Below are 26605 nucleotides of genomic sequence, written 5' to 3'. Positions count from 1 at the left end.
AAAAGTGGGTCTGAGGTGGTGAGAAGGGAAACCAGCCAGGCCCCTTCGTAAGCCCATAAGCCCGTCGTTCTGCCCTCTGCCCATTCCTTTCTCTCCTTTCTTGCCCTCTAAAGCTCTGCCCCCTCACTCAGGCCTCACAGTGTAATGGCCTGGGTGGTCCTCTGTGGTGCAGGCTGGAGAGGCTGCTTGCGGATCCCCAGGAACCAAAGCTCCTTTGATAAACCCTAAACACTTGCTAATTTAGTTGTCAGAGTTCATCTGGGCTCCTGTCAAGGCAAAGAAGTACGTCCCATCTGAGTCTGCTTTTCAGAAAATGTGTGGTCCCCTATCCAACGTCCCCTACCTAAAAGCTAAGAGCTAACCACTGCCTCAAAGCTCTAGCAGTTTAACCAGGCTTTTCAGCTTGCCTCCTGCACCAGCTTTCACGCTAGCTGAACCCTGACTTCTGTTGGTTCCAGCCTGCACTTGCCCACACAGTGCTCCAGGCAAGCAGTGGTCGGATCAACCCAGCCGCACAGAGAAAAAGGGAGGAAAAAGGGAGGTAGTTACCTGGGGTCGACGCTCCTTGGCAAGCCTGGCTTTGGAGGTCGGTTTCGGTAGGGGGGCCGGCTTTCTCCTCCAGGGGGCTGCCTTCACCAGCCCCATCTTCGGGGGTCCCCCTGGCCTTGCAGTCATCGAGAAATGGGCTGGGCTGCCAGGCCCTCTCCTCTGCTGGCTTGGGGGAAGACATTTGCAGAAGTGGAGGGGCCAGACGAACATCTGAGCTCTCTCCTCCCTTTGCGGGCTTCTCGTAGCAATCTGAGCCCTCCAGGGAGAGGCCTGTCTCGCATTCAGCTGGCTTCCGCTCAGCATCCAGATTTAGGCCAGGCATCTCCACGTCCATGTCACTGGGACAGCCCGTGGAAGCAGAAGGCAGTTCTTCGGGCGACTTGAGGCTGATTTCCGCAGCCCCGTTCCCAATGGTCTTGACTCCCTCCTTGGCGAAACCTTTGGTGAAGTCCAGGTCTAAGGCAGTTGTCACACAGGGACATACTTCTGCACAGATTTTGTCCTTCTGGTCTATGGGCACAATCTCCTCCAGTTCTGGGATGTCTGGTTCCATGATAAAATCTTCTTCCTCCCCTACCTCATCCACTGTCACCAGCTCCTCCATGTTCGTGGGGTACCAGCTCTCACCCTCAGCCTCACTTCCACTCTCCGAATCCTGCTCCTGAATAAAAATGCGGATGGAGGTCAGAGGGTGGCTAAGGCCTGGTTCTTAGTATTTAACCAGAAGAGGGTGCAAATCTTGACCATAGGACCCCTCAAAATGCTGGAAAGATGCTGTGCAATCTTACTGCTACCTGGTAATTAGGAGCTGCAAACCATTCAATCTCTCATCACTGATTCATCCCTAGGATGGGCCTCAAAATAGCACAGGAGTTGGAATAAGCCCTTAATGCTTAACCCACCAAGTAGCACAAAGACTCTCAATTCCTGGTACATAACAGGTGCTCAATAAACAGACTGGGGTTTTTTGTTTGTTTTGTTTTTAGCTGTGGGTAGCTTACATTTTTATTTGGTATTATGGCTTAGAGGTGCTTCTGTAGCACAGAATCTACATCTCTACCATAACTATTAACGCCCATGCAGGATTCCAGTCAAAGTTATTTAGCCCACTTCCTATCATGAAGCACTCTATGGTGGTGCTTAGCTGCTAAGTTGCATCTGACTCTTTGCGACCCTGTGGACTATAGCCGATGGGATTCTCCAGGCAATAATACTGGAGTGGATAGCCATTCCCTTCTCCAGAGGATCTTTCTGACCCAGGGATCAAACCCTGGGTCTCCTGCATTGCAGACAGATTCTTTAACACCTGAGCCACCAGAGAAGGTCCACATACTTCCTATCAATAGATAATAATCTCTGCTCATCTTTTTATGATTAATTTCTAGAAACTTTATTTTTTTAAGTTCTGAGATAGTTTCTGAATGAATGAGTAAGTTATAAGCTCTAAATGCATCAACCTGCTTGCAGGGCATCACTAAATGTAACTGCAGCGAAGTCCTTACAAGGTCCCCCCAAACACCTTCTCCCAGCAAGGGTACAACCCTCCATAGCCACAGTTCACACTTGGCTCCTCCCGAGACTTTCCCTTCATGTCCCCAGCAGCCCAGGGGCCCGGCAGCCAGATTTAGGAGATCAGCTTCCAGCCAGTGATACTCATCTCTCTGCCTCTTCTGACTGGAAAGGCAGGAAGCTGGCCACGCTCCAAGGACATTTCTTTTTGCTGTGGCAGCCCCAGCCCTGTGACTGGGTTTTTCATTTTAAATAAGTAAAATAATCTTTACAAGCACAGTAGATGTTTGGTTAATCCCAGCGTCAGGGCCTACTGAGGTCAGGGCCCTAGCCTGAGTACCCAAAGCCCCCTTCTGCCTGCAGCCCCTCCCCAGGACCTGCCTATTTTTGGAGTCTGGCTCTGTAGCCTGGAGTCTTTTGTGGGCACATGCTTTCTCTTATGAGCTCAGCCAAGTTACTGAAGACGGAGACAGAGCCCAGGCAGGTGGTAAAGATCTCTTCAATAAAGACTGTGCAAAGATCCCAGGGGAAGCCATTACTCCAGAAAGTTCTGGCTTCATTCATGGACCCACAGGTGGGGTCTCAGACACGTGCCATGCAGCAAGCAGGTCGTCCCCAGGCAGCACGGGAAGGCCGATGACTTGGGGAGGCCTGTGACTTGGTGCCCCGGAGCCATTTTGCCAATGTGGCGACACTGCCAGCATCTGGCACAAACTTTACCTTCCTTGCCCTTCTGTTTTCTGTATCGGAGGACTCTGTTTCCTTCTCTTGTCTGCCCACTGATGGGGGACTCTCTTCCATGCTCTCCTGTTCCTCTTTTACAGCCTTAGCAAAGGAAGCACAGAACAAACCAAATCGATAGTGAACAGTGACAGAGGGCACACCAGGAGAAAAGGAACACACAGAACAGCTAATGATGTCAGATGCGTTTCACACACATCACTTCCTTTATCCTCACAAAATCCCTTGGAGGCAGGTGCTGTTATCATCTTCCTTTTACAGATGGGGACGCTGAGGCTCAGAGAGGTTAAGTAACTTGCTCGAGGTCACACAGACACATGGAGGCAGAGAGATGTTTCACTAACGTTTTCCCTGAGGACTTTGGGGAGACAGAAATCCCTGGCAAATTGGGTCCTTTTTGCAGCCGTGATATCTGTAGACAGTGAGGGTAAATAAAGGGAACAAGGGCAATCTGACCCTGGGGTTCATAACCATCATAGTGACGTCTCACCAACAGATCTGTATTAGCCATAAAAAAATCACTTCCAGGCCACTTATGGTTAGGAAGGGTGTTGTCACCCAATCAGGGCCCCCTCACCTCACTTTTGACTTATCTCTGTCCTAGAGTTATCGCCCCAGTTAGCTATCCTTTCCCTCCTTCCTTCTTCCCATCCCTTCCCTCAGATTAGGTCCCTCATGCTAGCACTCATGTCTGGGAAACTGAATAACTGAAAGCAGGTGTTTGCTTTGAGAATTAGGGTCTCTGACCCGCCTTTAAAACAGGGGTCAGCCAACTCTCATCCTCAAGCCAAATCTGACCCAGGGCTTCTTTTCTGTGCAGTCTGTAAACTAACAATGCTTCTCACATCTCTAAACAGTTGCATGCTAAATGATGATACAAGTACCTACATAATATCCTCAATTTGGCCTACTTGCCCACATGGCCGAAAATAATTACTCTCTGTTTTTTGTAGAAAAACACTTGCCAACCCCCGGTTTAGAAGCTTGAGGAGGATATTCTCCCATGACTTAAACTTTGGCCACCAAAGCAATGAGTGTTCCCGGATGTTCTTGGGAGCAAGCTGCATTTTCTCAACAACTATGGCCGAGGTTGGCTCAAAGTAAACCACTCTTGCTCTGATTTCTTACGAGCAGACACACCTCTTTGCTGACAAGGAACCAACCCGGCTGGGAGCTCAGGGCTGACGGGTTTAACTAGTTATGACCGGCCAGGAAAAGACAGTTCAAATCCTCAAGTTTTTGCCTTTTCCAGTGTTTGCAGCAGAATCTCTGCTCTAGTCTTCTGAGCTGACCTGAGCTCAAAGCAGCTCCAAATGCCTTTTCAGCCCTCAGAAACCAGAGCTTCTACCAACAGGGGGCCACTTTTATTTTCTGTCTTCCCGAATAAATTACCCACCATCCTGCCTTGTCAAAATAAACAGCCTGTACCCTTCCCAGGCAGTTCCTGCAGCCACACATCCAGATCAACACAGTAAAGAGACTCCCTCCAGTTCTAGCTGGGAGAGGCAGGGACAGTCGGCCTCTGAAAAGCCCCACGCCAGAAGGACCCCCTGCCTTTCGTCCCTGCAGGCAAAGGAGACACCGGGGTGCCCTTCAGGGCATCCCTAGACCTGGGACCATTTCCAGGTGACAGGAGCTTATGGGAAACAGACAAAGGCAACCAATGCACTCGCGCCTCCTCCCGCCCCGTCATCCCCACCCACCAGCTCAGGGAGCAAACTATTAGGTCCCAACTATTGCAGGCGGCACTGTCACCACAGGACCGGGGTCACTCCTAAACCACCTACTAACTGGTCTCCCCCTTCTGCTTGGCAGCTTCCTCCCAAGTGTGTTCTCCCCAAGGTCCTCGGGAATGATGATTCCAAAATGTAAAAATGATTATATCCTCCCTGCACCTTCTTGCCTAAAAGCTTCATTTCCTTCCCCTAGAACTTAGAATAAAGACAAAACCCCTCAACCTGCCTGTAAGGGTCGGCATGATGCAGACCTCTTTGACACATCAGCCTCACCTCCCACCATTCTATCCCTGGCTCTCTCTGCTCCAGCAGCACTGGCCTCCAGCCACAGGGCCTTTGCACATGATATCCCCTCTGTCTGTTCTCCTTTCTTTTGACCCAGTAAATACCCACCATTTCTTTCAATCTCAACAGGCACATCCTAAGCCAGGAAAACCTCTGGTTTGTTAAAGGCACTAGTAGCACTGCTTCCTCCACCTCCTTAACACTTAACACTCACACTCATCTGTTCAATGAAGGAATTATCTGGTGAGCATGTTTTTCACGAGACCATGAGCTCCGTGCAATCAAGAGTCATTTTAGCGTTGACTCACAACTGCAGCCCTAGTGCCAGATGCTCCATGAATATGAGAATGGGAGACTGGTAGGAGAGGGTGGAGTGAGTAACAAGTAGACACCTGCCCCCCAGCAAGCATGGGGCTCTATCTCGGCTTTGAACTGAGCATGAGTTCTTTTGATATTTCTCTCTCCTGTGGATTGTTTTTCCTGCGGGCCATGCTCTGGGGACCCCTGGGGCTCCACCTGACCTATGGACATGTTTCGTTTTACACAGTTTCTAAAACATGGGAAATTTCACACAGATGTCTGCCTCTGGACTTTGGTCTTGCTCTAAGAAAAGGGAAATCAGACAGCACAGGGTGTGTGTGCCTGCACGGCAGCCATAGAATGGAACTGAAAAGTGGCTGGCCCAAAATACAGGCATTTCCTCCTTGGTCCACCACGTTCCCAGCTCTTCTCCCTGGCTTTGGTCATGCTACCTGGTCTGTGTCACTTGTCTGGTTTCCCTGCTCTAGGCATCTGGGTCTGTAAACCTTGGTGCCCCTGCCAGGAAAGTGGAGGAGAGCCTCTTTCCCATGTTGCCCTATTCACTGCCTTGTCTTCATTCTTTTTCTTTTGGTCTCTTGGTCAGGGCAGAGCCTCATGTCTGGCTGCGGCCTCCCACAGACACTGAACAGCTCAGACAATGGCTTTTCCCGCACGGGCACTCCCTCCAGACTCTCCCAGGGTTTCCCATGAGCACAGTCTTGTTAAAAGTCTTCCAGCAGCCTTGTGATCACACCCATTTCACAAATGAGAAAACTGAGGCCAAAAAGAACAGGGTGTGACCTAATTCTCAGAAGCCAGGCTTCTGCCTCCAGAGTCTGGACTCAATCATTCATTCCTTTGATAAATACTTATTGAACGCCCACTCTGTGCCAAACCCTAATCCAGGAATTAGGGGGGGACTGGCAGCGACACAAATTCCTGCCCTCATTGAGCTCACAAGGGGGTTGGGGTGGGGGAGGGCTGGGAGGGAGAGCAGGCCCTATACAAAACAAAGACGTTAGGACATAGATTAGGAGACAGATGCCACTAAGAAAAAGAAAGCAGGGAAGGATGAGAAGTGGGTTGGGATGTTGTGATTTTATGTGGTGACCGAGAATAAACCCTGGAGGTTGTGACAATGAGTAAAGACACAGGAGCTGAGAAGGGAGCCATGTGGACGGGGAGGGGAGGGGTTCCCAGGCAGGGGAATGCCATACAAAGGCCCTGTGGTGAGAGGTGCCTGGCATATCGTAAGAAAGGCAGGGACCCTGTCCTTAGCCTTCATTCCCCAAGTTCAGTTGTTGCCTGTTCTCTGGCTCCTGGGGCAACCCTGTAGGTTATAGGCTGTTCTCAAGATGGTGATGAGAGTTTAACATCAGTGGGTCATAAAGAGGACTGAAGTCCTGCAGCAGATGGTGAGCCCTGGATGAGGCGTTTGGATGGAAGGTGCCAGCCAACTGCTGAGCATTTTTATTCCAGTGGAAGGAGAACACTATGTCTGGAGAAACACACCAAGCCCTGGGCACCCAGTATAATTTAGTGGGTGGTGGTGGCTTCTCCTTTACCACCTCTCATCAAAGCCCAACACTGGTGGATGCTTTTGGCAGGAGAAAGGATGGAGCAGAACAAAGGTCTAATCTACCCTGGCAGAGTGTGTGGGTGCAAACACCTCAGGGCCACTCCACCCTGGACAAACAGACAAAATCCAACGGAAGGCCTCTGCATCAAGTCCTTGCTGAACTTCCAGTAAAGGCAGGAGGGTGCCGTGGGACTTGGGGCCACATCACCTGAGTGTCATTCCAGTTCCACCATTTCCTGACTGTGTGTCCCTGGGCAACTAACTTAAGCTCTCTGGGCTTCAGCTGCCTCATCCACAGTAAGGATAGTATTATTACTAGTATTTCCTCCTAGGGTTGCTGTGAGGATTAAATGAGTTGAGATAACATGGTTAGCACAGTGCCTGGCACAGACTACACATTCAGTAAGCATTTCATTCGTCCCATAAACGTTCATTATCCTTATTAGTCTTCTCCCTGGGACCTGCCTCTCCTCACCTGGAGGAAAGGGATTCCATCCTTACCTCATTCTCTGCCATCCTATCTTTTCTGTCATCAGCTCCTTCTTGGTCTCGATCAGGTCTCCTGGCTCTGTTCTTCTCACTCTGTTTGGCCTTGGTGCCCTTGGGCTCCAGCCCATCTTCCCTGCCCGAGTCGTCGGCGTGGGGGTGCCTGCCTTCTCGCAGCCTGGCCTCATCTTTCCTCCTGGACCTCCCCGGGGCATCCTGCTGGGGCTTCAGGTACTTGTCCGATTTGCCTTTGGACTCTTTCCGGTGGTAGCCGTCTTCTCGGCTTTTGTAGCCCGACGCGGAGTGGAGCGGGTTGGGGGACCCAGACCTCGGGTGCTTTTCTCTGTAGCCCCTCCCCACTTCCAGTCGCTCATCTAACTCGGCTTTGTCTAGTTGCCGGGGGTAGTGCTTGCGATCATGTGTCCACGTCTCCGTCCTGTCCCTCTTGTCCTCCCCGTTCTCCCTCCATGGCGCTGGGCCTCGCTCTTCCTCCCTCCTGGCGTAGGGAGAGTGCTCCCACGAGTCCCGGCCGTTGCCCCAGTCGGCCCGGGAGGGGCCCGGGGGACTGTGAGAAGAGCTGCAGGAGGTGAAGCTCGGAGTGTGGGACCTCGGGGACAGCGACCGGCTCACTGGACTTCGAGATCGCGGCCTTTCTGGGCCGTACCTGGGCGGGGGCGGGGAGGGCAAAGGAGCCGCTTTAGAATCTGTGGCACCCGCAGGACCCCCCACCCCGGCCAAATACACCCCATCTCTGCAATAGAGCCACGGTGCACGTGACCCCACCAGGCCATGCGCTCTTACCACCACTGTGCAGAGCGCCCAGAGTGGTCCAGGAGCAAGCTCCGCCTCCCTCCGCGCTTAGGGAGGGATTTTCCCTGGGCGCAATGCTGGCTGCCCTCTGCTTCTTTCCTCATAATGCTCCTGGGAATGGGGATGAATAATTGGGCTGGTTTGGCTCAGCCACATCTCCTCTTGGAAATGAGCTACCCTCAGGGAGCAGGAGACTGTCCCGGGGAGCGGGGTGGAGTTTGGGGTCGGGCAAGGTGGCTCTGGTCCAGCCTGGTGGGAGAGGCTGCCTAACCTGGGGTTTCAGTCAGCCGACCTCTTGACTAGGAGACTGAAGTCACCCCTACACCTGGCCTCCACCAAAGTAAAGGCCGCCTCTTGGCCTCCATTTTTCTAGGAAGGCATTCGGGGTTGGAAGAGGCCTTAGAGCTCTGACCTGCGCACGTATCAGATGATGAAACAGAAATCCAGAAAAGGACCCGAGCCTATCTAGGGTTCAGAGCAAGACTTCCTGGTCACCTGCCCTCGGACTCTACCACAGAACTGCAGGGGCATGCTGCGGCTTCACATGTGTCTTAAAAAAAACTCAAACAGCCACGATATTTGAAACAAACAAAAATCCCAACCCTGAACAGCTGCAAACAAAGATACACACACACACACACACACACACACACACAGTTGTTATTGAACAGGTCAGTTGAGCCATCCGCCCAATATTCTAAAAGGATGGGGAACTTCCATTTGGTTTCCAAATACAGGAAAACCACGCAGTCCTCACTGACCAGGGGACAAGGGATGTGGCTCCTTGGGACCAGCTTTGACCTCCTCTGGGGATACAGCCTGGGCTGGGCCCTCTGCGGCAAGGTTAGAGCGCCACCTGCGGCAGCTCTGGGTAAAAACCACAGATGCTCAGCTTCCTCTCAGCTGCTCCTTTGTTGTAAAGGCATATATGAGCAGGCATATATGGTACATATATGGTATATATGCCATATAAAGGCATATGTACCAGCTGCCGCTCCTGCCGTTCTGCACAGTGGCCTCCGCAGGGACTTCACTCTGCAGGGTGATGACAGTGGTGAACTTGCAGCCTCAGCCTGGCAGTCACAACTTCAGTCGGGAGAAATGAGTCGGAAAACTGAATGCACTCAATGTTGAGTGAATGACCGATCAAGTCACAGATGTTTCTGCACCTACATTCAGCTCAAGAAAAATCAGGGGTTGTCTCTAAACAGAAGACATACACATACACCTACCACACTCACAGCCCACATACACCCACACCACACATATCACACAAACACACACACAGACCCCATAGATATACCACACGTACAATACACATACACCCACACTGCACACAAACACACACCAGACACCACACACAACACTCTACACACATCAAACACACATACAACCCAACACACACAATACAACCATATAACACAAACAAAATACACACACTGCACATAAACATACACACATACAACATACCACATACACAACACAACCACACAACACACATACACCACACACACTTCCAGGCCATTTTAGCAGAGTGTACCCTTGCCCCTAAGAGTCATATATCAGCAGACCCTCTCCTATATGCCTTTACAACAAAGAAGGAAGCTGAGCATCTTGAATTTTTCTGAGGTTTAACCTGAGCACTCGATCGGACACAAAGAAGTGTAATGCCCAGAAAAAGCTGATGGGCAGGATGAGGCAAGGGCAGGGCACAGAATGACTCAAGTACCCCTAAGAAAGGGGAGGATGTTCCAATGACCCAGAATCTTCCCTGAGACCAAGGCCGGGCCTCACCTTTCTGCTTCCCGGAACATGTCCCTCTCCCTCTGGGAATGGATGTCCTGGATGATGGCAGCCACGGTCTTCCCAGGTTTCTAGGCAAAGTCAGAGGGTCACTGTCAGACCTGAGAAGGCCTTGCAAACACCAGAGGGAAGCAGCTAGGACTTGGGTTCATTGCCCCATCCACCAAAGGGGGAAAAGAGCCTTCTTAGGGGGAGAAAGTTTAATCCAGAGGATGAGCAGTATGAGCATAATGCTGAACAGTCGGGGCTGAGTGTTCCAGGGCACATGGCATCCATTAAGCTGGGAAGGAACAGGTCTGAGGCTCACTATCCAGGTGAGGGGGAAAAGCAGCATTTGTTACTACCCACCTCCCACCTCCCTCCAAAATAAAAGAAAATATCCAATATGTGAAAGGAACAAAAGGAAAGAGGGAGGGAGGGAAGGAGGGAGGGGAAGAGGCGTTACAACTTAGAAAGACTTGAAGATCAGAGAATGCAGCCCCCACATTTTACATCTGAGGAAACTGAGACCCAGAGACATCGAGGCAGAGTTCTGCCTGGCACAGCTCCAGTCACCAACCACGCTGTGTTCTAGGGGGACCCCTGGAGTTGTGTTGGGTTAAGGAACACATTTACAGAGATGGTTAGGACTTGGCAACCGGCATTTTAACGCCAAGGTCCTTTCCACGCCCCCACGCTTCCAGCAGCTCCTGACTACAGCGTGGTTCTTTTAGTGGGTCATTTAGTGCTAAATGGAAATCTGCAAGGTGGGCAGTGCAGGCTGTGAGCCAGATTTCACAGCTGAGGATACAAGTACCCAAGGCTCCACCCTTCCAGAAGTCACCGTATGGTGACTGTGCCAGGACAGGACCAACCCCAGCCCCCAAATCCCAACCAAAGCCCTTTCCTAAAGCCAGAGTGGACAAACAATAAGAAAACAAGAAAAATAAATGGTTAAAAATGAAATTCATGAGCACAGAAGGATGGAAGCATTTTGCAAAAGAGTACACAGAATTCGTCCATTCAATTAAAATGGATGGAGCAGGGTAAATTTATGCTTTGTGATTTATATCCCCAAAATTGTTGTTGTTGTTCAGTCGCTAAGTCATGTCCAATTCTTTGCAACCCCGTGGACTGCATCACACCAGCCTCCTCTGTCCTCCACTATCTCCTGGAGTTTGCTCAAATTCATGTCCACTGAATCGCAGATGCTGTCTAACCATCTCATCCTCTGCTGTCCCTATAATACTGATGTTTTAAAAAGACTTAAAAGCCCTTAGTCTATAATGTCAATTTTTGACAAATAATTTTCTTAGGAAATGTAATTAACTGTTCTTTATATCCTTATTTTTTTCCCCCTATGTATTGGGTTGGCCAAAAAGTGTGTTTAAACCCAAATGAAGTTTTTGGCCAACCCAACAGTTAACAAAGGATCATGAAATCTTAGAGCCTATATGGATGTCAGGTATCACTAAATGCCTCATCTTATAGATGTGAGACCCAGGGCCAAAGATATGAAGTGAGCTCCATGACGAGCTGGGTGCACAGCCACTGATCTGTGTTACTGCTGCCATTGAGGGTTGTGCTGAGGAATAATAGAGGGAGGAGAGAATTAAGGAGGAGCCTCCTGTGGTTTCAGAGGAGACGTCAGAGCTAGGATTTAGGGAAGGGATGTAAAATGTTCAAGCCAGGGAAGGATCACTTGTCAACTTGAATCACAAGAGAAGAGAAGAGAAGTCAGTGATCGATACCACTGTGGTTATAAAGGAGGAGGGGGAGGTCAAGAGCCAGACCATCCCTATTCAATAAAATGCTCAGGAGCTAGCACAGGTCAGGCTACCCACCTGAGAGCAGGCCTCACAGTTTTGGCAAATGATCCCTTTCATCTGACCGTAGCTATAAAGGTGGCCCCTCTATAAGCCTACGAAGTGTCACTTACGAGCAACTAGATCACCCAAGCCCTGCACAGCCAACTTGCACCCTAACTGCTTAGACTGGACCAGAAGCAGCAACCCAAGGCAAAGCAAGGGAAGGAGCTGGGGCTGTGGGTCTGCATGAAGAAGAAGGCTCCTGCCAGAGTGCCTCCTTCCACCCCACTGCAGACCACCTGTCCACCTGCCTGAGTTGTTGGTAGAACGAGAAGGTTGATCTGAACCCACTGAGTGGTCTTCTTCCTGCCTGTCCCCTCTTGGACCACAAAGTGAAAGTTGCCTCCTGCATCATCCCAGAAGAGGCCAGCCTGGGATGGCTGGTCCTTAGGAGACCCACAGCATCACTGCCTCCATGTGGGCCAGCCTGGGAAAGCCCGTGATAGCCATCAAGACCAAGAGCAGAGACGTGGGACAAGATCTGCTGGCACCAGGCAGGCCCAAATCTGTCCTCACCCTGCCAAGCTGGAACAGCCCAAGATTAATGAATGTGCCCCCACAGCGGGTGAAATGTACCATGGCAACTTTTCAAAACATCCAAATTCCCTGAGGGGGCTGGATCAGGGACTTTCTGTAGCAAAAAGAGTCCCCAGGGCCCCCAACACCCTTCTTCTACCCTCTGGAACCTCAGGTCCTCGTGACTGTCCTTCTAGTCCGGACCCAGAAAAGCCTGGGGTGAGAGGAGGGGCCTGGTCAGGGAGCAGCTGAGGTTCTGTAGGTTACCCAGGGCAGCAGCAGGGTGGGCCTGAGACCCGCAGGGAGGAGCAGGTCAGGCCAGTGTCACAGCCAGAGGTGTTCTAGGAGCTCTCGGACCCTACTGACCTCCATCGTTACAGACAACAGCCCCTCGGGCCCTCTTCTTTCTGGATGCCTTGCTGGTGAGGGGGCAGAGCTGGCGAGTCAGGCACCACAGATAAAAACATCCTCAGTGGCCCAATGCAATCCCCTGGGGGTCAGAGAGGTGCTTCTAGAGTTCTCTGGGGGCTAGAAGAGCCTCTTCAGGGCTTAAATATTTCCTTGCCCTTATTTTCTCAACCACAGAACAGCTTCGTGAGGCCAGTCAGCCCAGCGCCCCCTGAATTTGCTTTTATTCAGGTGGCATGGCTGGGTGAAGCAGGGAATGGGCTTGTTGACCAGCAGCAGCACTGGGCCCCTCATGGAACGATGAGTTTCATGCCATGATGACTGGCTGGAGAGATGAAGGGATGGGTTGCAGAGAAAGGCCACAACAATCTGCAAACACTATATGCTGGAGATGGCCGTCACAGGCACCGTGACTCCCTGCTCCAAAGACCGGAGGTCAGTTCCTCTATTTTAAGTGATAATTCCAAACTGTTGGCACTCTCTGGCCCAAACACCCTGCCAACTGCCATCTGAGAAGGAGTCAGAAGTGGCCAAAGGCTTTCAAATAACAGAATCAACTTTTCACAACCCTAAGAAAAGCCTCTCTCAACCTTCCTCTTCAGGCCTGGCCTCATTATCTTGTGGTTAAAGGTATAAAGGAAGCAGGTAAAAGAAAGCCATAATCACTGCAGAGGAGTGGAAAAAGAAGAGGATGGAGTAGGTGTGTGATGATGTTTGGATATACCTCTTTATTGTAGAATACTTCAAACACACACAGAAGTGGACAGGATGGTATATTAACACACACACCCCGACGATTAATCCATTTCCACTGTCAACCAGCCCCCAGGGGACCACTTACAATGCTCTCTGTCAACACATCTTGCTGCTTTAAGGCAAGAGTGAGATTCCAAGCCCCATACAGTCCCAGGGAAATATGATCTCACAGGGAGTCTCCGTGGATGAAGAATCTCCACCCAGGAAGAGCAGCCCAGCCCTGCTGCCAGCTGGCAGGGTCACCTGGGGTCATGGCTTATTGCCTGTGGGAGACTCACCTTCTCCACCTATAAAGGTGAGATAATGAGGCCCACCTGGCATCCACTGAGAGCCTCGGGGCAGAGAGCGCGGTCCTGATAAAGGCCACAGAATGCTGGGCCAGCATAAAAGAAGCCGCTAGAGAGTTTCGTGCCTCCTGACCCCTCCTTGGCTGTTTCATTTGTCTCAAGAGCCTTAGGAAGATGCTGACACCTTGCAGATGAGCCCTGAACTTGTCAGAGCCACGTACTGTCACAGCATCCCTGATTATTTCTGTATCACTGTGCTTTCCAGGCTCTCCATCTCTTCTCACCCACCTCCTGCCCGGAAGCCCCCTCTCTGTTTCGTTGCCTCATACTTCAAGGCTCTACTTAGGAATCTCTCCCTTCTTGACACCACCAAGTCATACTGCCTTTTGCCACTGATCTTCTAGGAACTTGGAATGGATGCACTCAGGTTTAAATCATGAGATTAACTTCTCTGCCCAGTGAGATAGCAAACTTTCCCCAAGTGAGGACCTTTCTCATGTTCACTGTAGCTCTTGGCACCACATCTTACATGGAAAAGACCCTCAGTCATCATTTACTGATTTATTCTCCTTAACCAAGAGATCATGGATCACTCACAAGACTGCTTCCCAGGGCCAAAGACTGTCTCTGTGGGTAGAAGGCTGGCAAGACAAATGGCTCTGAAAATAGGCCCACTGTTCCCAAACCACCTGGAGCCTCAGCCCCACCCCAATCTACCTGATGAGAGTCCCTGGGCAAGAGGACTTGAACACTTCCCTGACAGTTCTCTGATGGAGTGACTGGAACACACGGCTTTAAACTACTGCAGGTTCCCTTCTGCATGTGAGATGCTATGATTCTGGAGAAGTCTCTACAGAATAATCAGTCTTCTCATGCAGGTCTGCAGGAAGGAAAACACTCACTTTTTATCATTCTTTCAGATTTTCTCACTCATTTCACATGTTTGTAGGACACCTATTGTGTGAAAGTTACTGTCCCAAATGCCCTGAGGAACAGAATCTCAGCCACAAAAGAGTGAGACAAGATTACCAGCATGAGGAAATATTTGAGGAAAGGAGAAATGCCTTAAAAAAAAAAAATCTCTCCTTCTTCCTCCTCCACTTTGTCTGGTGAGCAAAAGGTAAAATAACAGGAGAAAGACCAATCAAAATCTCCCCTACCTCTGCAAGCCCTGGCGGGACCCCACGTGGTGGTCCTTTGGCCCAGAGACACATATGGACACAGTGCTTTGCTGTCTGCCTCCCCAGGAACCACCCCCTCATCTCCAGCCTGCTCCCAGGATGCAGCAGGTGACATGGTCTGACCAATCACAGCACAGCTACAGGGGCTGGCTCAGGGAAGCTCATGTATCAGAAGGACTTTCCTGGTATCACTAGGAAAAACTCTGGCTTTCTCTTGGTGAAGGAAAATGGGAGGCCGAGGAGCCAGAGATGCTGGAGTCACTGAAGCCATCACGCCACCTAGAGGAGAGAGCCAGGGGCTGTCAGGGGCCATCCCAGGGAGACCCCAACAAGGCCAAGGGAACAACAGAAAGCAGAGCGGACAGAAACCGAGACCTAATGATAGCACTTGGGTCCTGAATCCAGCCATGCCTGCAACCCAGGGCTACTCTTGTTTTTTTCGGTTCCATGAGCCAATACATTCTTTTATTTACATTAGCCAGTATGCTTTAATGGAGATAAATTTCTGTCACTTGCAGAGAAAGTCCAAGCTGATTCATGTCAACATGGGAACCATAATACACCCGTTACTATGTAATTGAAACAAGCTCTAAGATGCTTTCACGTAGAGGCAGTGTGACTACTTGGGGAGCACAAAATCCTCGCTAAAGGTCCGGATCAATGTGTTCTGGCCACTTAGAGTGTGCTACAAGGACCAGAAACACTGACATCTCCCGGGAGCTCGTGAGAAATGCAGAATCACAGCCCTGACCCAGGCCTACTGAATCAGAAATTTCAACAAGATCCACAAGTCATGTGTATGCACGTTGAAGTTTGAGAAGCTGTGAGAATACCATCTCAGCTGCTTAATGACTGGATGACTGTAAGCAAATTATCTGATTTCTCTTTTTTTTTCACATGGACAACGGAGATCATAAAAACACAATATGGATATGCACAAAGAGTGCAAAAACAAAACAGTCCTAAGATACAATCATGACTCTTCCAGTAACTATGATCTTGGGTCAGTTACTAAACTTCTATGAGGCTCAGTTTCCTTGTCTGTAGAACTGATAATAATACCCGTCCGACAGGACTGATGTCAGGATCAGTAGATAATGTCTTAAAGTGCTTGGCACATTACTTGACCCAGGACTCAATTAAAGGTACATATTCTCATTGTTATTGTTGTACTATTTTAATTACTGTTATTATCCACCCTACACACGTCACAGGGGAGGGTGATTGTGAGACTCAAAGAGACCATGTATATAAAAAAAAAAAAAAAAGATGCTTAAAACAAAAGAACACAAGGTATAGTCTGTTACTGATCTAGAAACTGAGGTTCACAGAGGTGAAGCAATTTGTCCCAGGTCATCAAAGCAGGAGGTAGAGGCCAGGCTGGTGCTACCACCCTCCAATCTGGGATAGGTCACATGGTTGTTGATGGTTCTATGTTTATGTGCTCTTCCTGCCACCAGCCTGTGAGTTCCTCTGCAGACTTGTTGCCGCCATATTCATGGCCCAGTTCCCACTCACAATGAGCACTCAGTGAACATTAGCTGAATGCAAACTTTGATCATCTGACCCATTTAACCCATAGTTTTTGCACCACCACAAAAGACCTCCCTTGATAAGGGACCTCGGTGCCTTGGTACTTTAAGAAGCAGAGTACTGCAGTTAATCCTAACTTGAGCCTTGTGACAACATCTCATTTGGAGACCAAAGCTCCTCTGGGAATTCAGTGCAGAAATTCAATTCTAGCCCCCAGGGCAGAATCAGGGAGAACAAGAACTTTGGGTACAGAATGGGGCAGGATCTTTTACTTGTCTGAGAAAAACAACAGGCTTTCAGGAGCTGGGAAAAAAATGCCAGGTTCTGCCTAAAGCTGAATTGTTGGCAAAGGAACTTCAGAAGCAATAATGCAAGCAAAGCAGAATCAGAACTTCAGCAACTGGTCGACGTATTACCAATCTACATATGTAGACTTGTCAGAATCTAGTCCTAGCAAGAAACAGCTGCTAAGCCTTTGTGTTCTGACTTGAGCCTTGAAGGCTGATTAAGGGCTGCAGGTATTGAGCAAAATGGACCCTCAGTAAATGTGGAATGAGCTGAAGTGAACCAGAAAATCCCTATTAAATAGGAGAGTAGAAAGTACGAAAGTACAAAATAAAAAGCTAGATTTAACCACAAATATGGCATTAATTACAACAAATCCAAATGGACTCAGTGATCCAGTCAAGAAAACTCCTGCAAACCAACAGGAAGATATAATCTAAAACAAATGCATGGGCAAAGGACTTAGAAATTTCCCACCAGAGAAGATCTAGGTGGAATAACCAACAAACACATGCAAAATTGCTCAGCCTCAATTAATACGGAAAATAAAAAATAAAGCCATGATAAACCATCACACTCTTCCCCAGAGGGGCAAAAAATTAAAAAGTTGGACAAGACGAAGTATTAGCAAGAAGGGGAGCTGATGAAAACTCTCAGACACTACTAGTAGGAATGCTATCATCTAGCAAAGTTGAGGGTAAGCATGCCTGGTGATCCAGCAATTCTACTTCTAGTTAGGTAGTTCCCCTAATTATACACTCATGTACATGGGTACTGAAATAACATGTTTGAAAATGTTCACAGTAGCACTTGTCCCTACTACCCTAAAACTGGAAATAACCCAAATGTCCATCAACAGTGGAATGGACAAACAAATCTATACTCATACAATGGAAATTTACATAGCAGTGAAAACAGACACACCCAACATAGATGGCATAATGTTGAATGAAAGAATACAGTATGATTCCATTCACAAAAAACTCAAAAACAGGCAAAACTAAACTGCAATGTTAAGGAAGGCATGGAGAGGAAGTAAATAATAAATGGAAAAGCAAGGAAATGATTATCTTTAGAGTTAGGAAAGTGGAAAGAAGAGTTGAACATAAAAAGGGACTCATGGGAGCTTCTGGGTGCTGTCTGTGTCCTATTTCTTGACTTTGGTAGTGGTTTTACGGGGTTTATGGAAGTTCACCATCATGACTTTTTCAGTTGTACAATACAAAATTAGTATTTTTTGTTGTTGTTATACTTTACAATAAAACAAAAAAGAAAGGAAAAAAGAAAGGTAGAACAAGCTAAAACAAAGACAAAAGCCCTGTCTGAAATGATCTCAGTTCAATCCTGAGTTTGGACAATGGCCAACTCAGTCATGTGCTGTTTAGAAGAATTTCCATGGACCTTAAGGCATAAATGGGGGCTTTCCTGGCTCAGCTGGTATAGAATCTGCCTGCAATATGGGAGACCTGGGTTCCATCCCTGGGTTGGGAAGAGCCCCTAGAGAAGGGAACAGCTACCAATGCCAGTATTCTGGCCTGGAGAATTCCATGGACTGTAAAGTGAATGGGGTTGCAAAGAGTCGGACATGGCTGAGCGACTTTGACTTAAGGCATAAATACAGAGGATGGAGGGGAGAATAAAAGATCAAGAGGTGACAGAGGAAGAAAAAGTAACTGAATACCTGTCTGAGTAGAGAAGGAAGTTACATTCAGAGGTTTATGCCTGGAACTCTAACCTCTGAAAAAGCAACCACCTTTCCCTCTTGCTTTATCTTTTAAGACTTCCCTTAAAATCGTTCTTGGGTCCCAGGTAGGTAGCCATCCAGTCTCAAGCACCCCTTTGCACCCTGCCCTTACCTCAATGAGCACGTTTCTTGCCATGTTAGAATGGGTTTGCCTTCCCATGTGATATCCTCGAAGGCAGTGGATACTTTTTGGATCTTTTCCTTTGTCTCCTTCCCACCAGCACTCAGGCCAGTGGCTGACAAGGAGACACTCAGCTGATGTTTGCTGAACAACTGAATGAAGGAGAGGGTGCTTTACCTTCAGCTGCAATTCCTTGTATCTCTTGGACATCCGAATGAGCAATTTCTCCCCATTGATCATGGCAGATTTTTCTTGGTAATACTGGACCATGGCCTGGGCAGCCTCTGTGTAAGCCATCTCTAAAAAGGCCTAGGAAAGAAAGGAGGAACAGACATTGGACTTGACTTGAATGGTCTTAAAGGAAATTCCATACAAGGTGTGACTCCATGTATATAAAGTTCAAGAACAGGCAGAACAAATTGATGGTAGTAAAAGTTATAGTTGAGTTTCCCTCGGGGTTGGGGGTGGATATTGATTAGGAAAGGAAACGAGGAAACCTTCTGGGGTTCTGGAAATGCTCTCTGTACTTGCACAGTAACCCCTGGTGGCTCAGATGGTAAAGAATCTGCCTTCAATGCAGGAGACCTGAGTTTAATCCCTGGGTTGAGAAGATCCCCTGGAGGAGGACATTCCAGTGTTATGCCTGGAGAATCCCATGGACAGAGGAGCCTGAAAGGCTACCATCCATGGGGTCGCAAGAGTCAGACACAGTTTAATGACTAAACCACCACTGACACATGTAAAAGGGCTTCTCTGATGGCTCAGTGGTAAAGAATCTGCCTGCAATTCGGGAGACACAGGAGATGTGGGTTTGATCCCTGGGTCAGGAAGATCCACTGGAGAAGGAAATGGCAACCCACTCCAGTAGTCTTGCCTGAAAAAGTGGACAGAGGAGCCTGGTGGGTTACAGTCTAACAGACTGCAAAGGGTTGGACACAACTGAGCAACTAAGTACACACGTGTGAAAAATGAATGGAGCTCTACACTTAAGACTGGGGCCTCTCCGGTGGCTCAGACGGTAAAGAATCTGCCTGCAATGCAAGCGACCCAGGTACAATCCCTGCGTCAGGAAGATCTCCTGGAGAAAGGAATGGCCACCCACTCCAGTATTCTTGCCTGGAGAATCCCATGGACAAAGGAGCCTAGCAGGCTACAGTCCATGGGGTCACAAAGAGTCAGACATGACTGAGTGACTAAGCGCTCACACACTTAAGATTAGTGCATTTTAGAGTATGTGTTTTATACCTCAATAAAAAGGAAAAAAATTCAATACAAGGAAAAGAACTTTCTTTGATCCCATCTGTTCAAAGAGACCTCTTTATTAACTTTAGCAAAAGAGCTTATTATAAGATGGCCCCCCCCCCTCTCCTGATCTCCATGGTTACCAAACATTATTCTTAATTACGTACTTCCATCTGTGGCTACAACATGCCACAGGAGCCCCTTGGGTTGGGAGGGTCCATTAATCCACAGATTCCTGAGAGGAGGGACTGAGTCTGTTGCACAAGTGACCTTGGGCTGATCCCTGCAAAACTTGCTAGTCAATGGTGCCAATGGCAGGAGACAGACACAAGTCCTGGGTATCTGAACTCTCAATTTCTTAGCAAAGAAATACTCTAAAAAACCACGGAGGTTTCAGAGGCTTGAAGGAAGGCCATGTCTTTGTGAGCTGGAGAGAGAGGAAACAGTTATGTTTCCACAGTATTTCTCCTCTTTAACTGTTCTAATATAAACCTTTACAAAGAAATGGGCTTTTCCACTCAATTGACGCTACAGGGAGTTGCTACATAGACTTTTTTTTTTTTGGCCACACTGAGCGTCTTGCAGGATTTCAGATCTCTGATCAGGGATTGAACCTGGGCCATACCAGTGAAAGCCAGAATCCTAATCACTAGGTCACCAGTGAACTCCCTGCATAGATTGTTTTGACTGACTTGTCAGTTTGCCCTAGGAGCTGCAGTGACAGACTGGTCACTGTTATTGTATCTTAGATTCAATGGGTTTGTATTGATACCATACTCATGATGCAACGAACTGGTCAAGTGACCATTGACTGATCAATGCAACTTCTCAACATCAATGTTGAGAAGGAAACATGGTCTGTGACCAGAGAGCCCTCACTGCGAGCCCTCACCTCCCATTTCCTTGAACTGTATGGGCTAAACAAACTCATCTCCCCCACTTCCCTCACATTTGCTTTTGAATTTCAGTCATGCCTTTCTCTGTGCTGTCGCAGTCCATGGCAGAAGAAGGGTTGGAGACCAAAAAGTCAGGGTTCTTTACAGTCTTATTTCAAAATCCACCACTCAGCTTTCTAAGTGTCTCTTTTTTAAAATGTTTTATTTTTATACAATTTTTAAAGGTTACTTTCCATTTACAGTTATGACACAATATTGGCTGCATTTTCTGTGCCATATAATACACCCCGAGCCTATGTTACACCCAATAGTTTGTATCTCCCACTGGTCCACCTATATTGCCCCTACCCCCACCCCATTAGTAACCACTAGTTGTTTCTCTATATTTATGAGTCTGCTTCTTTTATGTTATACTCACTAGTTTGCTGTACATTTTAGATTCCACAATATAAGCTCTAATTGTCTGACTCTAAGTGCCTCATTCTTTACGCCAACATTTTAGCACCTCTAGCTTTCACCTGTCACAGAGAAATAAAATGAACCCAGTGAATCTCACTACATTCATGTTGCAAGCTGAATTTTGGAAATTTGCCCAAAGTAGAATTCTGAGAAGGAGGAATGAAGAGACTACACGAGTAGTCTAAGCCCAGGTTGACGGAGGAAGACCCCTGATGATCCAAGGTGGCTTTGATTTTCCAAAGTTCATGCCTTAATTAAGAAAAGAATTTCTCCTGTGCTTGTTCCTCTGATTCCTAAAGTTAAAATAGTCATTAAAAATAAAAGACTAAATGTTCTTACTTCTGACCAGTCTCTGTATAAATTCCTCTCCTGACTTTAGAAATGAAGACAAACATAAACCCCAAAGACTCAATCCACATGGGTTGAGGGTTCTTAGTTCCTTAGATTCACCATGCATCCATTAATTCCCACCTACTCTCCTGCTATGAGAGCCAAGAGCCTTGGATGTCAACACCAAGGATCAGTGAAAAATACCTCTTCCCGCTCAGTTGTTGGCTGGCTCAAAATCCACGTGCCATCAGAGATGAGAAACGTAGAAGGTGAGAAAGACTAGCATTAGCTCAGGGGGTGGGTAATACAGTGAAAAGACTCGAGTTCATGGATTTCTGTTTTAGGAACCAGCTGGCTTTTCTATGTTAAGGAACACTTCATTCCAAAACACATCCTCACCTCCAGGTAACTCGCAAAGGCCTGGGCCCATCACAAGAAGGGTAAGGTGAAACCAGAGGAAACAAAACACCACCACCGATGATGAAAATCTCGGTGCTGCACCAGCAGGAGGCCAGCTGTGTATTACCCCTTTATGTTACGAACAGCTTCTTTTAAAAAAAAAAAATTACATAGTTCCCCTCCACCAGTGTGTGGTTTATCCGGTACCTACCAGTGTGAACGTGCCCAGACTTACCTGATTAGTCGACTTCATGAGGATGTAATTAGTGACCTTGCCAAAGGGCAGCCCCAGGTTAATGACGTCATTCTCTGTGCAGCTTCCCTCCGGCAGGTTGCAGATGTGGACCACGCGGCCGGCGCCCGTTTTCCGCTGGGCAAACTAACAGGAACAAAGACCTGTGGTTGGTCTTCAAAAGACATTTCCTTCCTGCCCTCCATTCCAGATGCTCCTAATGGCTATCTTCCCCCCAAATAATGATCGCAAGACTAAAGCTTACAAAGTGAATGCAGAAAAAGAATCCATTCGCAGACACATATAAAACATTGATTTTATACCATCTCTACACAAGATTCATACATTTTTAACGAGCAATCCTATCCAGCCTTGATAAAGAGACTGGGAAATGGGCATATCCATACATTGCTTGTGGGAAGTTATATATAGACAATCTTTTGAGAATATACTTTGGCAATATTGGATAAAACTTAAAATATATAGGGTTCTCCTTTCAGTTTTTCCATAAGATGTTATGGAAACTTTTTGGCCAACTCAATACATAGCCCAGGATCATGCCATCCCACTTTTGGAAATCTTACCTACAGAAATAAATTCACCAATATGTAAATACATACAAGGACTTTTATTATAGTTAGCTTATTATAAAAAATTTACAACTTATGGCCAAAACTTTTGGAAACAGCCTGAATGTCCAAGAATAGGATAATGACTGAGTGATGGTTCACACATATGATGGAAAACTATGCAGCCATGAAGAGGAAGTGGTAGATGAGCTGATCAGGACAAAAATTTTAAGGCAGATTGAGTAAAAAACAGTTGCCAAGTACAGATGCAGTATAACGCTATTCTGCTAAAACAAAATAAAAACCCAAAAATTTATGAGAAAAAGATGAAGCAAGTGTTGTAAAATCTTGACAGTTACTGGAACTAGGGGATCAGTACATATGGGTTAATTACACTTGTCTCTACTGTTTTGTATGTTTGAAATTTTTCACAATGAAAACATTTTAAAGGATATCATCACAGACAGAGACACGTGGGAGGGCACATATCCACCTGTCAGTACTGGTTATCTTCAAAGAGCAGAACTGGAGGAGAGTAGGGGAGAGATGTTTAACCTATTTCTTATATATCTTGTATCATTTGACTTATAGTTTTTTAAAAACCCAATAAAGAAAAAAGAACATAGAAAGGATTGGTGAACCTAATACGTACACAGAGACATTCATAAGAACAATCTTTGGTTTAGGACAGTGGCTTTCAAAACTTCGTTAGCCCTGAAATCCTTTCTTCAAACAAAAGCTTGCCCACCAGCCCAACATATTCAACACCTAAAGAGGAGCTGCTTTAGACAAACGTTATGGTCCAACACCCTGACGCCACCCTCCACCCAACAGTCCCAAAGGCGCCTCTAAGGAACACAGTTCAGAAACAAAGACCTGGGCCTAATCATAGCTCTTGGAGGGAGGAAGTGTGTCTGTTTGGTCTGTGCAAACATTAATCAGCCTGGAGTCTCCAGGGGGTTTAAGAATTAGTAGCCATAAGCCAACCCAAAGTGGAAGAGAAGGATGCAATTTTCCAAACCCATACTAATAGCATAGCCCATATTTGTATAATCACCATCTTGTGTGATAAATGAACTTCAACATCTAATTACATTTGATGTAGGTCCTACTCAGCTATGGGAATACAGTGGGCAAGTCTGAGGTCTCATCCCTAACAGGGGCTAATACTTGGGTAATTCTACCATGAAAAGTCTTCATTTTTCTCATCTGGGCTGAGGACAATTAGAGTCAGTCAAGAATTTCCTTGGATGGTTCAGCCCTGAATTGGAGAAACCCATGTGCCTCTTTCAGACCTCCCTCTCTGCAGTGTCCAGAGGTCAAGCATTTCCCAAAGGGGGACAGTCCTCCGTGCGTGGCCCGGGCAGCTGCCAGAGCATGTGTGCACCTCCCTAAGGTGCAAACAGAGCTCTCCATAAGCTGGGAGGCTTTGAGTGTGAGCCTGGCTCAGAAGAACTGTGTCCTTCTCCAGGGGTGACGGGAGGAGAGCTAAGAGGCAGGATCTCTGCCTCTCACTAGGGTGAGGAGGCCAAACCAAGATGCCGACCCAGCTGAGTTCTTGGGCTGGGCAAAGTTGCCAGTCCTCTGAGTTCATCAACAAACGGACTGAGGCTGAGTGCTCTGCTGGCTTCTCTTAGCTGGGCACGTTTCTGTCCACGTGACTCTGCTGTGGTCGGCCGGGCTCATGTTTGCTCAGACCACGGGGCAGACACGCAGGGAGGTTCTGGGCCCCTCCAGCTCCTTGCCTGTCCTGTTGCCTAGTGACTGGGCACAAAGGCCAGCGCCTCCCTGATCATCTCCTGCAGATTAAAAGAGCAACTCAAGAGGCTTTTATCTGAGGGTTAGAGCAGCAACTGCTGCTGAGGGCAGAGCCTGCCTCTGAGAAATAAACACCTTCAAGGCTGCAGATCACCTAAGAACAAGATGAAGTCACGCTGCAGACAGGTTACAAAGGTGCCAAAATAAATGGGTGTCGATTAAGGTTTTCATTTAAATTTTAAAAGTACCTTGCAGCAACATGGATGGACCTAGAGACTATCACACTAAGTGAAGTAAGTCAGAGAAAGACAAGTATCACATCACTTACATGTGCAATCTACACAAATGATGCAAAGGAACTTATTTATGAAACAGAAATAGACTCACAGACATAGAGAACAAGTTTATGACAACCAAAGGGGAAAGTGGTGGAGGGATAAATAAGGAGTTTGAGATTAACAGTTATACACTACTATATATATAAAACAGATAAAAATCAAAAACCTACTATATGGCACAGGGAACTATATTCAATATCTTAACCTATAATGAAAAAGTCTGGGAAAAAAAGATATATATAACAATCGCTTTGCCGTACACCTGACACTAATACTACACTGTAAATCAACTGCACCTCAATAAAAAGTTGTTCATTTCGGAAAACAATTAAAAATAAAGTACCAATTTACATATTAAAAAAAAGTACATTTCATGGATGTACCCCCTGCATTGGGCGGCAGAGTCTTAACCACTGGACCACTGGGGAAGTCCTTAGAAACATTTCCTATGTGTTGTACTGTTTTGCAAATATTCGATTTAAGATAGTTCAGTCTACATTCTGTGAGTGATCTAAAATATCTTTTTTACTTAATTAGGTTCAAAATCATATTTGATTCATAAAGGGCATAGAGTTCTATGTATAATCACTCTAGTCCGTCCTTGATCAGTTCATATAAAACATGGCTACTATTTGCCTTATGTCCCATGGGAGATCTAAATGATGAGGGAGAAAGGGTAGGAGGAAGGGAGGATATGGTCCAGGTGGTACTTCTAAAGTCTGCTCACCAGGATCACAGACGATCACGAGTGCCCTGGAGCACGATGTTGTACACTTATTCCCAACCTGGGTTCTCTAAGAAACCCAAGTCCTGAAGGGCCTTTGAAGGTAATAGTGTATCAAGAAAGGAGTGTGTGTGTGTGTGTGTTGGAGTATAGTTGTTTTATACTGCTGCGTCAGTTTCTGCTATGCAGCAAAGTGAATCAGCTATACATACATATACATACATCCCCTAAAGAAGGATGGTTACTTTCGACACTTAAAAAAAACCCAAGTTGAAATCATTGAGTTTCTTTACTAATAAGGTAACCTTTGGTTAGATCTCTAGGCTGATGAGAAAGGGTGACTCATATATCTGCTATAATAAAAAATGGGTAACTAGTTAATTACTCAGTAAACTCACTAGTATAAGTACTTTGGCAAATAGATAGTACTTTGCCAAACATGAAATGCAGGACAGGGGCTGCTTGAGGTAGGAGTGAATAATTTAAAAGGGTCTGGGCTGTAAAAACCGCAAGACTTTCTGATGTAGTAAAAAAAAAAAAACAAAAAAAACGCTGAACTTGGAAGACAGAGGACTGGATTTTAGACCCAGCTCAGCTACTGATTAGGGGCATGACAAGGACAAACTGGCTTTCCTTTGGGGGCCTGAGTTCCCCAGTGTCTGGAATGAGGGAGTTAGTCTCTATGTCTCAAGTCCCTTCCAGATGTAAAATAGCCATGCTTATGTGGCTCAGCATTCTAAAATTCCACTCGTCTCAGAAGCCTTGCCAAGCTAAACCCTAAGATCCAGGATAATGATAAGTTTCCCCAACTGTGCTGGGCACACACAGGAAACCTGCATCTTTTCCACCCCTTGTCCCAATGAATGTAATGCCTGTCTTTCCACTCTGTGTGATCAGCCATTTCAGCACGTATACATGCACAAGGACAGTCATCGTTCAGACAGGCCTGTCTGTGTTGGTGTTGGTCTCCTCTTTACAGAACTGAAGGTGAGCTCCAAGCAGGGAGCACCTTGCCCATGTGTCTGCCCCCCTGAATGACTGTGCCTTCTGAATGAACGAGAGGAGTTGAGATCATACACTGAGATAAACTAAACACACACAGGGGCCTGCTACCACCCTGAGGACAGACACATCAGGTGTATGCCTCTGATCTCCAGGCACTAGGGTCAGGGCAGCAGGAGC

General features: G+C 47.3%; 1 protein-coding gene across 1 annotated transcript in view; it reads right to left on the bottom strand.

Moving 5' to 3' along the window:
- Positions 1 to 26605, bottom strand: part of RBM20 (RNA binding motif protein 20) — a 190857-nt gene that overhangs the window by 13671 nt on the left and 150581 nt on the right. The window contains exons 6-11 of the mRNA XM_061162618.1: positions 22038 to 22181; positions 18654 to 18785; positions 9790 to 9869; positions 7201 to 7849; positions 2779 to 2883; positions 550 to 1210 (exon numbers count right to left, since the gene is read on the bottom strand). Of these exons, the coding sequence (XP_061018601.1) occupies positions 550 to 1210; positions 2779 to 2883; positions 7201 to 7849; positions 9790 to 9869; positions 18654 to 18785; positions 22038 to 22181 (1771 nt within the window). The remainder of the gene's footprint in view (positions 1 to 549; positions 1211 to 2778; positions 2884 to 7200; positions 7850 to 9789; positions 9870 to 18653; positions 18786 to 22037; positions 22182 to 26605) is intronic.

This window comes from Dama dama, chromosome 15 (genome assembly GCF_033118175.1).
Source record: "Dama dama isolate Ldn47 chromosome 15, ASM3311817v1, whole genome shotgun sequence".
Classification (NCBI taxonomy): Eukaryota; Metazoa; Chordata; class Mammalia; order Artiodactyla; family Cervidae; genus Dama; species Dama dama.
Note: the sequence above shows the minus strand (reverse complement) of the source record. Positions and strands in the feature narration are given on the sequence as shown.